Genomic DNA, 15,277 nt, shown 5'->3' with positions numbered 1-15,277 from the left:
CACCCACATAAATAAATACTAGCATTAAACTTTAATAACAAATGCCATCGTACCTTTTTCTTTCCTTCCCTCCTTCATTTATTTATTCAATTTTGTGTCATGAATTAATGATTTTATTTGAGAATGAATCAAACTTGCATATAATAATATGAAGAATAAAATAATGAGTTGTGACATGACATATAGCTTTCTTATAATATTAAAAAAAATAAGTAGCACTTTCTTCATTTTATAATTAACTTTTTGTCCACAAAATAATAAAAACATAATATTTAAAATTTTTTTAAAAAAATAAAATAAACTTTTATTCTTTAATTAAGTCTTTAAATTTTTATTTTGAATTAAATAAACTTTTATTCTTAATGATTGATTAACTATTATTAATTTAAATATCACTATATTATTTTATACCACATAACATTAACATGTCATATTTGATGATAATGTGATGTAATAATAATCTTGTAATAAGCATTATGTGAGTATAAAAAGACATATAGCATTTTGATTAATGGTAAGTAATTAATCATCTTATTTGATCCAAAATAAAATGCAAAGACTTGATTAAATAGAATAAAAATTTATTTACATTCTTTTTAAATAATTCAACAATTTTTTCAAGCATTATCGTTCATACAAACTGTTTAAAGTTAATCTAAAAAATAAAAACGAGATGATATTTGAACAGAAATCTTAAATTCGAGGGGTGATATTGAATATCATCAAAATCAACTTAGAATCAATGGATAATACACACACGGAGATGGTTTTACTGGTTTAAAAAATAAGATTATTATATAACAGGAGTTTAGGCTATATACGGTGGATTCCCTTTAATGGTCCTCGGCGTACTTATTGTGGGGGGAGGGCAATCAGAAAATGATTGAGAGGAAAAAGAAGTAGTAGCGGTCCTTTTTAGTGTGTTAGCAAATGAAAAATTTTGATTGATTGACAGTTGGCTAAGCATTAAACAGGTCAGTGTGTGGTTGAAACTGCTGAAAACCATGACATTTTCCTATCAATATCATTGTGCATGATCTCAAATCCGTATGCTTTTTCGTTTTTGCTTTGATTTGCAATGTGCCGAAACAAATACAATAAGCTGGGTATTTATTTATTTATATAATTTACACCTTCATATTTAATAAAAAAATAATAATTTATATATTCAAAATATCAGTAACAATTACAAGTCAAAAGTTGTTAATTTAAGTGAAAACGATTAATTTAGAAAGATATTTGTCACTATCGAAATTCTAAATTGTAAATAAAAAGATAGATCGAATTAATAATATCATCATTCTATCCTTTCTTTTATTTTATCTTAGTTATTAATTGATGTAAAAGTAAGATATTTTTGGTTTGCTTGAGTAACAAATTAAATTGGAGATAATATATGATTTAGTGCTAGCGTATAAGATTTACAAACTAAGGAAGCATTTGGCTTGAGCCATACCTTGTACTGGGAAAACTCCAAAGATGAGAAATCGTAGCTAACACGAACACATGTTAAGTAGTAGTAAGTAGCCAAAAGAAGAAAAGATATTCGTCACCAAAAAAGGCTTGAAAACACCATGAGCGTATTAGTTAACTTATCATTCAACCCACATGCTCCAGGTGAGGCAGTCAACAAAAGTAAGAAACAACAAGGTTTACCCTAATAAGCATCAAGATGGATCAATTTGACAGTGAGAGCTCGGGTTTGACTTTCTGGATGGTCAGCATGGAGCAAGAGGGTTACGAAAGAAACAACTGCTGTATTCCTAGAGAGTGTAAAAAGAGAGCATCGGAATCCTTTTACGGAAGACAATTTTCCAATAGCAAAAGGACTTTGATTTTGAACGTATCTTGTATTTTGGGTATTACCTTGGGGAGTTTTGTAAATGCATGCTGATTATGAAATGGAGGAGCATGTGTCAAACTTCGTGTCAAAAGGGTTATGTGCGGACCACCACCTTCGTTTGTTCTGTTTGGCAGAGCTATAATTAATGTGCCTGCGATCGTAGTAGTAGGATCATTGCTCATATGAACATTTTGCTAACAAAATTTTCTTCTGTTTTTTTCTTTATTTTTTTGGTGGGTATAGGGCTATTTGCTACCCTAGAGTATTTTAATTAATATATATATATATATATATATATATATATTTATCTAGTGCATTGTTCTCAAAATTGAGGAGGGATTCAGTATATAATAATATAGTCCTACTAAATAGTAATTAATGGTCCAAAATTGTTATAATTTGACATTTAAAAGAAAAAAAAAAAGAGGGAACTGGTTAGCTGCAACTCCATCAATCCAGTCAAAGTAAAGTTGAGTTGGTAATGCTTCAACTGATGGAGCAGCAGAGGAGAAACAAGGAGCTAGGCGGTGGTAAAAATGAATCTTTAAATGACCAGAAACTACTTAAAAAGGGATTCAAATTGAAAACAGGTATTGTTAAATATGACAATTAATACCACTACATCATCACCATGTCAATTGGTTGCTTTGCACTCCTCTGAAAGGTGCAGGGAAACCGGGCAATGGTCACTTCCATAAAAACCTGCAAAATTTCATGATCCATGCATTAAAATATGATATTTAATGTTTCACAAAGTTACAAGAATTCTTTTTTCTATTAGTGCCTCCAAAATTTAAATGCGTCCATTTGTCTTTATCTTACTTACATATTGCATACTAGTGGGTTTGATAAACAAGACCAATGGATCTAAGTATGAATGCATGATGATGGTGCTGCGGGATTGATAGTTCACAGTAACCTAGCAAAACATACTGAGCAAATGCGGGCATGTGGACTCACTTACAGTGTAAATTTTAAAGATTGCTTTGAGGATTCTAGCACCATCATCAATTATAAAAGATTTCAACAGCACCTTTTGTATTGCCTTTCAAAGACAGCAAGAAGAAAACTCAGGGAAGAAACCAACAGGATCACTGAGTATAGCAACTAACAACGTTCCACATTTTAAGTTGACAATCCTATATTGCATTCCCTAGGTTGGTATTTTGTCTGTGGTTCACATCTAAATCTGAACTCATGGAGTTATCCTTAAAAAAGATATGAAATAGCACAAACTTTGAGCAGCAGAGCCCTGCTCATTCCCCACACGAGCAGTCAAGCACCCCTCCCCCAAGAAGAAGAAGGAGTAAAGTCGTATAAATGGTTATAATAATCAAATTGGTTTGCTCTTCTCTCATGGTTTATCTATAAGATGACTAAATAGAGAAACGACTACAACTAGCTTCAGCCTTCAAGTTTTATCATGGAAAAAAAGGTAAGTACTATAAAAAATCCCAAAAAATTGCACCTTCTAATTCAATTCCTTGCCCATGCATTTCACATGCAGCAATCCGATCCTTGAGCTTATCTGAAACTATGAAATAGTCTATTCTCATTCTTTTTCCTCGATACCTGCAATAAAATCACCCAGCAGTACATCCCAACCTAAATTTAGTCAACTATTTCTTTTGTAAAGTTTGATAGGGAAACAAATTAAATCAAGTTCATAATCTTTGTCACAAAAAAACTTAACGGTCACTCTGCCTTTGAATAATGTCAATAACAAGAAGAAAAATAATATAATCCACGACAATTATGTAGGCACAATAACTACTTACTTCCCAATAGGATGTCCAGACCATGAAAACCCACGCTCCATGTCCTTCTCCTTGTGCAGGTATCTATATGCATCTACTAGCCTTCCCCTAAGCATAATCCACAAGATTCTTTGATGTTTATGGAAATGAAAATAAGAAAAGACTAAATCTTATTATATGCAGATAAGTGAAAGATGTTAGCTCAAGCTTTCCATAATCATAAGTTTCAACTTATGTTCAACACATATGAACGGCTGATTAAAACCAAAGAAGTAAGGAGTGTCTGAAGAAATGACACACTCTTTTAAAATCGCCCCAAAGCGCTTCCTCTCAGCTAAGGTAAATCCAGGCTGCCCCCAGTCCTGCACATCATTGTGAGCTATCTTGTCAGTTATTCTCTAAATATGCAGAACTACACTACAGGAATTAGTCCATCTCTGGATGTTAAGGGAACTATAACAGTTTAGTGGATTTAAAGTTCAACACATACATTCATTATCATGAGTAAGGTCTCCATCGATAAATTGAAGTGATATTTCTACCAGCAGTTTTCACTTCTAAAATTATCCCAAGCCATCAAATCTTGAGCTAGATCAAATATCGCTAGTGGACCACCTAAGATGATCAATTTGCACCTTCCAATGTGATCCAACTAACTCCACTGATTTTTTTGCAATTTGTCTTCTGGTTTTGATATCCATCACAATTTTGGTGTTGGAGGTGAAGTTTATAATGAATATATAAGCAACAAAATTGATGTGAAACTTAAACACATCATACTTACATCAAGAAAGGGTTCAAATCAAAGTTAACCCTCAGTTAAATGGAAAAGGCAGAAGGCATGATAACCTCTTTATTTGGTGGAACATAACCATTCATCTTTGCTGCACTGAAGAATTCTGGATGAGTCACATCAATATCCTCATGGCTGTATAAGCAAAGGATATTCATAAGAACACTGCTCATTCCAGAAAGGGATAGTGTATTGTATAAACTGAACAAGATTTGTAAGTCCATCCACCCTTTCAACACCCCAAGAACTCACCTAACATTCAGATCTCCACACCAAATAAGAGGTTTATCTGATGATTGCACAACAAAATCTAGAAGCCTTTTATCCCATTTTCTTCTCCGTTGAAACGAATTTTCCTCCTCTTTCCAACCATTGTTTGGTGCATATGTATTCAGTATACGAACTGTCTCAAATTCAGCTAAAATAACCCGGCCATCTGGTTCATGCTTTGAAACTAACAAAAAAGAGTAGGCATATAAATTAACTAGCTTTGCATTGGCATTCAAAGAAACACTGAAGATCATAACACAATAAATGTCTCTCGTTGGAAATGAGATTGTTCCAATGTACATTGAAATATGTTTTATGAAGTTCAGAAAAGCATAGAAGTGCAGGCTGTTTTCCATTTAGGCCCCATCCCAATATGAAAGGTGCATTGTTTCAAATTGCATTGAAGAATGAATGTTTGTGAACAAAAATACCTGTTTTATCAAGAGAAAAAGAAACCTTCACTGGTTGAAGACACTTCTTTACTAACAATGCAGTGCCTGCATATTTCGAATCTGCCAGAGACCACCATACATGATAATTTTCAAATGGTGGACTGGAAAGAGCACGCAACAATATCTGCAGGGTTTGAACAATTATGAGTAGATAGTAGAAATTCAACAAACCACATGCATTACACTGATATAAAACTATTCTTCTAATGGGCTGTTTAGGCCCTTTGTCTTTTTTCTCTTTTGAAAAAAACCGTTCTTCAATGTAGCGTATAAAAAATTGATAGAATAGTTTAGTTGGGAAAAAGTGATGGTAACATACCATTATGTGATACACTCTTCATTCATGCACACATGTACGTAAAACACTAAGACCATATATTTTACAATACCCATGCAACCGCAAAGAATCCTTACAGATTGTACAGGATTTTTAACAGACTGTAATTTGTAACTTTTGCAATTAAAAACAGACACTGTTGCATGTTTAAAACAAAGTCTAAATTGCATGTATAAAAATAATAGACCTATGCTACAATGAAAATGATGATAAAGAATTTCCAAACTCTCTTGCGGAGAAAAATGTAATTCTGCCCATCAAAGTACAACCAGAGATTTTAATCCAGTCAATTTAGTGCGAAATATCCAAATGTCTTTGCATAAGATTGTCATGGAGGAGATAAAAATGTGCTAAGGTAATAAACAAAGATAAGTGATGAGACTGAACAGAACAAAAGAGTAAACTCATTTTTACTACAATGCCCAAGGTGAACTCTACTGCAAACTACAACAAACAATAACAGTGCCCATGATTTTAGGAAACTCAGGTTTATGCAAAAATATATATGGGTGTTGGATGGTAGCAAGAGAAATAGTTACCTGCTTTTCTTCTCTGGAAGAGCTTGTATCATCTTTTAACTCTCTTGGGTTTTTAGGTGCACCCTTTGGACCAGCAGCTGGCATCCTTACTTCCTACCATTAACATACTATTAGATAGTTTCTTGACATGCACCAATATATAATCAATTCGACGCAATGCGATTAAAAGAAAAATCCAAGGAATTAACCAAATAAAGGGAGCATATTAAAGAACTTCAAGATAATCGGGTAAATTATCTTGCACAAATAAATGAACCCTTGAGAAAACTGCATTATTATTAACATCTTCAAATAAAACTAAACAGGAAAATGCCTTCCACCAAAGAATTTAACCGGACAAAAGATTTTGTTCAAATTTTGCAACAAGACAAACGTGCTGCTGGGCCAGAAGTATAAGCTCATTTTCAGCCAATAGGCAGTTCATAATCAGTAATCGCATTACCATTAAACTGCATTTAACTCCATTGTCAAATATTCATAGTGGATCCATCCACTTGCAAAACAACCGCTTCGCCATCTCACAAACATTTTAAATTACAGAAAATGGAGACAGCTACAATAAACGATAAGAAGGAAAGAGTGATCAGAAGTAAAAATAACCCTCTTAATAGCTTCAAATACAGCAACAACATCTGCTTCAATCAAAGAATTAAAGACCCAAACCGAAAAATAAAAAATACCCAGCTCTTGTCACACTCATTGATAAAAGAAAAGAATCATCAAATTCCCACATTTAAAATAAAAAGAAATTTTATGAGAGAGGGAAGAAGTGAAAGAAAATTCACCTGTATAGCAATGATATCAGGGTCAAGATTGGAAATGAAATCGGAGAACTGGGGCCAATTGTTCTTGACTCGAAGAAGCAAACTGTTAGCGTTCCATGTCACGAACTTCAATGGCTCTTTCTTGATGTCCTCCTCGCCTTTCTCACCACCTTGCTTCGAAGGAGAAAGTGAGGGCTTCTTGGCCGAGCCTTCCTTCTCTATTGGCTTGAAGAATCGCTTCATTGTCTTGCTCACAGTTCAGAGTTCGTACATTCTGAGGAGTCCAAAGTTTCTTTTGATGTTGTTTTCCAAGGAAGGGCCAATTGTCCGGCGGAGCTGCTTCCGCTAAAAATCTAGGAATTAAAATAAAAAAAAAAGGAACATTTAAAAATTTGGGCGCTTCGGCCCAAAAACATTTGAGCTTAAATTCTGTGGGATTAGCTCGTGACTGGGCCTATTTCTAATTAGGAGAAGAATATAAGCAATTCTTTTTTAATGGTGTCCATATTTTATCGGTACGGTCCAGATTCTAAATAGGATCCAACCCGGTTCCGTGGTGACCAATCGGTATTTGTGGCGGATAAGTGGGAACAGGCGACCGTTAAAAGGGCACCAATCACAACCAACGGAATCAATCTTCTCGTGTTGAGAGAAGGAGAAAAGGACAGCCTAAGAAGCTAGCCGAACGAAAAATGGGTTCAAGCACCATCTCCCTTTCCTTACCAACATTTTCTTCTTCTTCAACTAATTCCTTCACTCAAACCAAGCCTTCTATTTGCAGCCATCATCAACTTACTAGAAAGAGCTTACCGTCTTCATTCTTTACTTCAACAACATTCCTTTACAACAAAACGTCGGCAAGAACGAAACAAGTCTGCACCTCCTTCAAAATCAAATGCTCGGCTGCTTCCTCTTCTTCCTCTTCTACTCTTCCAGCAGCTCTTCTTTTTGACTGTGATGGTGTCCTTGTCGATACTGAGAAGGATGGCCACAGGATTTCCTTCAATGACACTTTCAAAGAAGTAACTCAAAACTTTCTACCTTCTTCTTCTTCTTCTTCTTCTTTTCCCTCTCCTGTAAATTATTGGAATATTAGATATTTTGATGAATGGTTGGATTAAAGATAATCAACTTGAATTGATGGAACAGAAAGAATTGGGTGTTACATGGGATGTGGATTTATATGGGGAATTGCTCAAAATTGGAGGTGGAAAAGAAAGGTAATCTCTTTTCATACCTTTTCTTTTTGCTTTTTTCAAATTACTAATAAATTGAAGTAGTTTTCAGTTAATTCTGTGTTTGTAGGATGACAGCTTACTTTAACAAGACAGGCTGGCCAGATAAAGCTCCAAAGAGTGAAGAAGCAAGAAAGGAATTCATTGCTTCACTTCACAAGCGAAAGACTGAGTTGTTCATGGCCCTCATTGAAAATAGATTGCTACCTCTTCGTCCCGGTGTTGCAAAGTTAGTCACTTTCTCTTACTTCTTCTAATCTATGCAGTCCTTATTACTCTATTTTTGTGTTTAGCATCACTTTTTTCCGGAGGGTTCAAAGTTAATCATAAATGGGATTCTTTGTATGTTTCTAAAGAATAGCAAGAAAAATGAAGAATTCAATCACATATGTGACTAAAACGTGTTTCCAGAGTTGGCTATGAGATACTTCTGCACTGGAATTCCTTTACCTATGATTGTACTTTAATACTAGTTTTGTTTTCAGATATTACATTTCCAGATTCTGGTCTGCTAAGTTATCATATCATGTTAAACAGGTTGGTTGATCAAGCCTTGGAGAAAGGAGTGAAAGTTGCTGTCTGCAGCACATCCAATGAGAAGGCGGTATGCTAATCAGGTTCTACAACTGTGATTGACTGTATGATTGGGTAGTGACTTAATTTGCTAATGATGATTTGCAGCAAATCTAAAATTGCATTTATGCTATTCAAAAAGTTAAGCAAGACAGAATAATAGACCAAGTTCCAGTATGTCACATTTTTTAAGATCTCTAATAAACCTGACGTTTTAAACGGAGGGTTCATATTGAATTCTCATGTGATCTATTCTTCTTTAGTCAAATCCTCCACAGATTGAAGTTTGTAAATATTGTACCTTAGGATTGGGATAAAGAGTTTGTAATCATCTTAGTCACTATTGAATTATATGATAGCAAGCGTTGAATCCTTTTTTCGAATTTGATAGCTGAAATAGGAATGCTACTTTCAGGTCTCTGCAGTAGTTTCATGTTTGCTGGGACCAGAGCGAGCAGAAAAGATCAAGATATTTGCTGGAGATGTGGTTCCTCGTAAAAAACCTGATCCAGTAAGTATTGCATCCATCTTAAAGTTAATTATAGAATGGAAATGAAACCACATGGATATAATATCATTTATTTTTTCTCTCAGAACCTTCAAAAATGGAAATCTAACTTCACTGATTGCCAGGGCCTTCTGTCCTTATGTATGTAAAGTAAGAAAATGAACTACTTTGACTGTTAGGAACAGAAGAGGCTCCCTCTAAATCCCATGCTTAAACTACGCATGCTTTATTTTATGTGGTTCGCAAGTGGCCCCTTATAGTTCTTAGTTAAAGTTCATTCATATCCTTGTACAGATGGAAGATGTATTATCTACTACTAAAATGTGAATATTCTATCTGGCAGGCCATCTACACATTAGCAGCAAACACTCTAGGTGTTGATCCTTCAAGGTATGGCATCATAATAGACCCTTACTGATGTTTGATGTAATCATTAACAAATTAATCACATGTACAATGTGCTTGGTCAATAGTGCAAAATCAGTTAAATATCCTAGAATATTCCAACTGTTTTCAACTTACTGACTCCTCGACCTGCTGGCAGTTGGTTCCATGCAAATTCCTATTGGAATGCTTATATTTTCTATTATTAACTTCCATTTGTTTTATAAAAAAGTTAATATTTGTTTAAGATTTGGATCTGGTTTTTTCCAATTTGTTCCTCAGTTGTGTTGTGGTAGAAGACAGTGCCATAGGACTAGCAGCTGCCAAAGCTGCAGGAATGACATGCATAGTCACAAAGAGCAGGTAACTATTTTTACCGTATAAATGAAAATTCTTTACTAACTAGTCCATTTAAGTGAAAATTCTTTCCTGACTACTTTATTCTGTTTTTGTATCTTTGTGGGAACTTTTAGTTATCATATTCCAGTTTGTGGAAGTGAACAATTGTGAGGATGTTAATTAGTTGGGCAGGTGCTTTGAACAGTACTTTTCCAGACTGGAGGATGCTAAAAACTTTTGATTGCCGATGATTGTAACGCTCATTTGCTCAATCAGATTAATTGTATGTTTCTCACAAAAGATAAAACCTGTACGTTGGATTAGTTGATTAATATGGGTGGGAAAGCCTCTGATAAATGATTAACTTGCATTAAACGAATCGTGGCTGACCTCTGCAATCTCTGGCACTGCTACGTTCTCTCACTTAGAGGTCAGCTGGGTGTGAAATTTACCGGTTAGACTTGCTGATACGGGGATTTGTCAAGCAACTAGCTTAAGGAGTGTCCCAACTTTATGATGCTTTCAGATGGGACAAACTAGAAGCAAATCTTAAATTGTGGATTTGGTACTTGAAACTGAAGAAGATCCATTGAAACATTTCTGTTTTTTACAGACAATTCTAAGTTTTCTCATTCTCTGGAATTTGCATAGGCTTCTCTCTAGCTTCTTAAGTACTGTGCTTGTTGCCCAAACATGAAAAGTTCTCTTCCCATTCCCTACCCCTCCCCCCTCTCTTCCTTTTCCTTTGCATGAAAGCAATTTCTAGGTCTTCATCGTCCTGTAAGAGAGCAAGACTATGAAAAATGTCCTGGATCTTTATGCCAATCTGGCTACTTTGAAAGTTTCCTTTCATACCATCCATTAGCAATTCATGTTGACATTGACTTACCTATGGCTGCAGTTACACAGCCGATGAAGACTTCTTAAATGCTGATGCAGTCTTTGACTGCATTGGAGATCCACCAGAAGAGCGGTTCGACTTGGCGTTCTGTGGAAGCCTTCTTGAGAAGCAGTATGTTGGTTAAAGTCATTTTGTTTCTTAATTGATTGTTGAGATCCAGACTTAGATGCCTACACTTTTAAGGCCAATTATTTTCAATGATGATTTATGAATAATTTCTGTATCGGCTGCTGTTACAGCCTGTAATGGCATGTACCGACTTTACCTTACAAGGGACTGCATTTCTGAAATATGTCTTTCGTGATAGTATACATGTTGACTGACTCCTTGGATGCCCTACTCTTATTAGTTCTCCTTGTGAAAAGCTAGCTGATGTAACAGTTTAACACGAGATCCTTCAAGCTTAGTTGATGTTATGACGAGGCCTTATCTATCACCTCTCTCAATGATAGATGACAACAGCCCACGATACTACTCCAGGGGGAAAATGAATATCATTAGTACTTTAATCTCTCTTTTTACTTTTTTTTACAGAATCTTTAATACATTAATTAATGAAAGTTGCATAACGTAATGCAAAACTGGTGAGGGGTCACTCACCCCGATCAGAGTCTTTTACTTGGCGGGTGTTTAATTTGGTACAGAGGGAGGAGACAAAAAACGTAGGTATAACTGTATAAGCCATTTCTATTTTCTGCTCCTACCAAATCCTTTCATTGTGTGATTGTTTTAGCCATGAAAAACAGAAAAACTAGTGAGTACCCAGTTCAGAACTCACCTCATCCATTCCGTTTGAAGCTTCAAGTTGGGCTTCTTACACCCCGATTGGCATCGAGGTGGGCGGTGGGAAAGGGCTTTTGGGCTAAAAGCTGCCCTTCAATCTCACCTCAATGCCAAGCAGTGACAAATGTTTATCAACTAGGCTGTATTCAGGTGGAGAGAAACTATTTGGGGGACCAAGTGAGAACCAGAAATTGTTAGGTCCATGTGGTAGCACACTGCCATGGATACGTGCTGCCGCTAAATATGCTCAAACTTGTACATTCTATTCATAGATTTTTTTTTTTTGGGTGTGAATTACATTCATTCGTAGACAGAATCCCAATGTCTCCTTCGAGATATAAGGAAAATGTAGTGCCAATCTAACCGTTTACATGGTGATCTCTGCGAAATACTCTTTGTTTGCTTAGCTATAAACAACAGTAGGACCGAAAAAGAAAGTTAAAGTTCTCTTTTACTTGAAGATGGGCATTTACCTAAGCCATCCTCTGACCATTAAAGCATTAGCCTCGCGTCTCACATGACATGTCTTCGCATTGTGTTACTTCCCACGGCATTGGAGAAGACCCGTTAAGAAGAAAATAAAATGAAAAGGACAATTCGGGCAGTTGACAGCAAACGAAGGATATCTTTGGGTTTGAGGAGATAAGCCATTAGCCATTTAAAATCTTTGTGGTCCTCGACAAAAGATAACATGATAGAATATGCCCATGTGGTGCACATCATGGTTTTAAAACTCGAGGATGCAACTGCATAATTAATTACGAGAAGTTGCATGTAATTAAGCGGTCCAAGAGAGGTAAGACAAAGGGCTAATAACCCTTAAAAAAAGAAGAACTGAAGAAGGGAAAAGGGGAAAGATAGAGGTTCCTTCACATTTTGATGGAGGGAGTTGGAGAGAACAACAGAAGAGATCAAACTAATAATTAAAACCGAGAAAAAACGCTGTGACATGCAATAAAAGCAATCACGAGCTACAATGGAATTGCTGAAGCCATTGCCAGTCTGGAAAGATGAGAGGTGTTGAATTTTGAGCACTCAAATTGATTACAAGCAACGAATCAACTAGCATAACCAATTGATCATGATTTCCTCTTTCACTTCCCATCATTTCTTCTTACCAAACAATCCACCTTCCTGGTGATTAGTCTTGTGATTAAGAATTCAATCTTTTTGGGTATAAGAGTTTCAACATTAGTTTACAAGAGGAAGTCTTTATAATGTTAAACCTCATCAAGACACTTTAGCTAGTTAAATTGTCTAATTACAATACCATTGTTCAAAGGAAAGAATGGTTATGGATGAGACAAGTAGAAAGTTCACGGGATGTGTCATAGTCTACGTTCTATAAATTCCATGTGAAGCCTTCACACTTGTACATGTGTAATAAATGTGGATCAAATTGCTTACACAAGCAATCTACCTTGGAGGCTAATATAATGGTGATTTGGTTTGGTATATAAATGTATACATACGGTTGACTTAATGGGAAAGGACGATTAAAATTATATGCATCACTATTGGTGTTTGGTTGGAGAATCCCAACCCTTTTAATGCCAAATGCCCAACTCTCTATCCCTATTAAATTCCACAACAAACTCTCATCATGCCAATACCCATCAACACTACCTTTATCTATCACCCCTCTTAATGCTATCTATTATCCACCCAACCATTAAACTATCTACATATCATTTTGAATAAATACAATAATCAACATAATAATTATTAATTTCAAGTACAAACGCAGCTAAACCCTGTATATTTTATTCTTATCCCAACACTTGTCCTTCACCCCAATCAACTTACATCTACCATGCTCAATAAAACATATTGCTGACTTCCTCAGTCGCCCCCCAACGGCTATTGCTAAGCTGAAAGAGACTTCAAAAAAGCTCGACTAGTAGTATTTTTATATTCAACAACCTTGTTTGTTGTTTTCTTTAGGAATAAACCCTGTCTCCTTCTGATAGTTGGACATATTCACTCATGAATCACAGGCTTTTGCTCATCTCTGGCCACCCAAATGCAGATTTATACTTAAGGGAAATACTTACTTCGTACGTATGCTGCCTAGTGTTTTCTGCATTTAATCATCCTAAATTAATTAAAATAAAAAAGTCCTTAAAAAAATAATGTAATCAATTAAAACAATGAAGTTAAACATTGTACATATATATATATATATATATCTCATCGAAAAATGGGGAAAAAATCAACTAATAATTCTTCTTCCTAAAAACAACCTCAGTGTCAAGCCCAAAGCCATCAACTTTCCTCACCTCGACCAGCTCCGACTCCTTAAACAGCTCCACCAATGGCTCCACGCTATACAAATCATTGGCCGAGTACTTATCAGCCCGTCGGGATAACGCCACGTGCAGAACACAAACCCCACCTGGCTTCAACGTCCGTTCGATCTCCCCGACGAACTTCCAGGGATACAGCGCGTGATCGAACACGTTAGAGAACTCAAAGTCAAAGGTGCGGTTCACAAATGGCTGTGCATGGAAATCTCCTTTTACTACAAGTGGAGGGTAGGGCACCAAATCTATGCCGACCGAGTCAGACACGCCCACCAGCCTCATTGCCGCCACTTCTTGCCCAACTCGAGCTCCGATGGACAATGCCCTTGAATCGTTGAAAAGAAGGTTTCTTTGCTTTAGGCTTTCGAAGAAACGGACGAAGACGCGGACTTTCCTGTCCCAGTCGCGAGTCGTCCATATCTTTCGGAGTTTGGGGTTCAAGGTTTTGTTGAGCTGGCGCTCGATGTATGCATTGTAGGAAGAGTAACCTGGTCGGATACGGAGGCCACCGGCGGAACTGTTGTTGGAAGGAGGTTTTCTAGTGTTCTTGATGAGGGAAGTTTTCAGACGGTGGTGAGGGGATTGGGTGGCTAAGAACGCTAGAAAAAATACGGAGAGAATGAGAGAAAGGAGGAAAGGTCTGAGGAGGATAGGGAGCTTTGAAAAGGAGAGATTCATGTTTACATAAGAGAAGAAGGACTTGTTTTGGTTGACGAGGGTTTATTCAGCTAGAGGTAATTAGGTTACCAGTCGGTATGAGGGGCAGGGCAGCAAAGAGACTGTTGTTTTGTTTGGTTATGGAATGTGAGTGAGGACCAAAGTCATTGGATTGAACCTGTGGCAAGAAGAAAACAAACAGACATTGATGGGGTTTTGGAATTTTTACCAGAAGGCGTCACAGCGTCTCGCAGGTCACGAGGATGGCTACTGAACTAGTCACCAAAACTCTAGCTTTATTATGGTGTGGCTTTTGACTGTGTTTTCTTAGGTCCATCTTAGAGAAATCATACTACATTCAAATTACTAAATACTTTTGAGGGATAAAATTCCTTTATTTGATCATCCTATCAAAAATAAAAAATAAAATTAAAAGGCTTGTTCCTCCAATTGGTCAACGTAAATAATTTAATTGATTAACAGAAATAATAAATACTGAACAGATTAGTTACTAAAATTCAACGCATTAAAATCTTCTATAGATAAATTTATGAAAACAAAATTTATTAATAACTTTATCTAACAAAGCAAAGCACTTTCTCGAATAAATGGGATCGCACATTTTGATTTTTAAAGCCATTCCCTATTGAGGTTACTCTTTGCTAGCTCTTCGGAGATCCACGGATGGATCTTTAGAAAACTGACTCAGAATAAAATCTTTCAAAGCAAACCCGTAGGAATCGTTCTTTCACAAACAAGAATAACAGAATGAGGGGAATGTCTCTCTTTTTGGCGTGCTTCAACATCTTCAAGATGAAGCAAAACAATGCTATCACATG

At 36.1% G+C, this 15,277-nt stretch overlaps 3 protein-coding genes across 5 annotated transcripts; 1 reads left to right on the top strand and 2 right to left on the bottom strand.

Annotated features, from left to right (window-relative positions):
- On the bottom strand, positions 2,190–7,193 carry LOC18605026 (DNA-(apurinic or apyrimidinic site) lyase). Of its 2 annotated transcripts, XM_018117625.1 has the most exons (9): positions 6,777–7,187; positions 5,992–6,084; positions 5,095–5,239; positions 4,646–4,847; positions 4,450–4,528; positions 3,901–3,962; positions 3,622–3,708; positions 3,312–3,415; positions 2,190–2,545 (listed from the first exon to the last, which is right to left on the bottom strand). In XM_018117625.1, the coding sequence occupies exons 1-9, from the start codon at positions 6,996–6,998 to the stop codon at positions 2,478–2,480; spliced, it is 1,062 nt and encodes a 353-aa protein (XP_017973114.1). In that variant the 5' UTR covers positions 6,999–7,187; the 3' UTR covers positions 2,190–2,477. The 2 variants fall into 2 exon arrangements, with proteins under 2 accessions (XP_017973114.1, XP_007037854.1); XM_007037792.2 differs by lacking the exon at positions 3,312–3,415 and having other exon boundaries at positions 6,777–7,193.
- LOC18605025 (haloacid dehalogenase-like hydrolase domain-containing protein At3g48420) lies at positions 7,360–11,018 on the top strand. The gene is made up of 8 exons (XM_007037788.2): positions 7,360–7,777; positions 7,905–7,975; positions 8,061–8,219; positions 8,528–8,594; positions 8,979–9,074; positions 9,415–9,461; positions 9,738–9,818; positions 10,696–11,018. Exons 1-8 carry the CDS (start codon positions 7,448–7,450, stop codon positions 10,817–10,819), a joined length of 975 nt encoding a protein of 324 aa, XP_007037850.2. The 5' UTR covers positions 7,360–7,447; the 3' UTR covers positions 10,820–11,018.
- Positions 13,215–14,851, bottom strand: LOC18605024. 2 transcript variants are annotated; one of them, XM_007037787.2, is made up of 2 exons: positions 13,758–14,851; positions 13,215–13,558 (listed from the first exon to the last, which is right to left on the bottom strand). In XM_007037787.2, exons 1-2 carry the CDS (start codon positions 14,457–14,459, stop codon positions 13,529–13,531), a joined length of 732 nt encoding a protein of 243 aa, XP_007037849.2. In that variant the 5' UTR covers positions 14,460–14,851; the 3' UTR covers positions 13,215–13,528. The 2 variants fall into 2 exon arrangements, with proteins under 2 accessions (XP_007037849.2, XP_007037848.2); XM_007037786.2 differs by having other exon boundaries at positions 13,722–14,850.

This window comes from Theobroma cacao, chromosome 3 (assembly GCF_000208745.1).
Source record: "Theobroma cacao cultivar B97-61/B2 chromosome 3, Criollo_cocoa_genome_V2, whole genome shotgun sequence".
In the NCBI taxonomy this organism is placed as follows: domain Eukaryota; kingdom Viridiplantae; phylum Streptophyta; class Magnoliopsida; order Malvales; family Malvaceae; genus Theobroma; species Theobroma cacao.
This window is presented reverse-complemented; position numbering and strand designations above follow the sequence as displayed.

Excerpts from the sequence above, each read along its gene's own strand:
- LOC18605025 (XM_007037788.2), top strand. The coding sequence starts at position 7,448 with ATGGGTTCAAGCACCATCTCCCTTTCCTTACCAACATTTTCTTCTTCT. Across the intron at positions 9,075-9,414 it reads CTCGTAAAAAACCTGATCCA|GCCATCTACACATTAGCAGC; the intron begins GTAAGTATTGCA and ends TCTATCTGGCAG. Across the intron at positions 9,819-10,695 it reads TGCATAGTCACAAAGAGCAG|TTACACAGCCGATGAAGACT; the intron begins GTAACTATTTTT and ends CTATGGCTGCAG.
- LOC18605026 (XM_018117625.1), bottom strand. The coding sequence starts at position 6,998 with ATGAAGCGATTCTTCAAGCCAATAGAGAAGGAAGGCTCGGCCAAGAAG. Across the intron at positions 5,240-5,991 it reads CTTCCAGAGAAGAAAAGCAG|ATATTGTTGCGTGCTCTTTC; the intron begins GTAACTATTTCT and ends CAAACCCTGCAG. Across the intron at positions 4,529-4,645 it reads TGTGGAGATCTGAATGTTAG|CCATGAGGATATTGATGTGA; the intron begins GTGAGTTCTTGG and ends TTGCTTATACAG.
- LOC18605024 (XM_007037786.2), bottom strand. The coding sequence starts at position 14,459 with ATGAATCTCTCCTTTTCAAAGCTCCCTATCCTCCTCAGACCTTTCCTC. Across the intron at positions 13,559-13,721 it reads GCTTTGGGCTTGACACTGAG|AAAACACTAGGCAGCATACG; the intron begins GTTGTTTTTAGG and ends GATTAAATGCAG.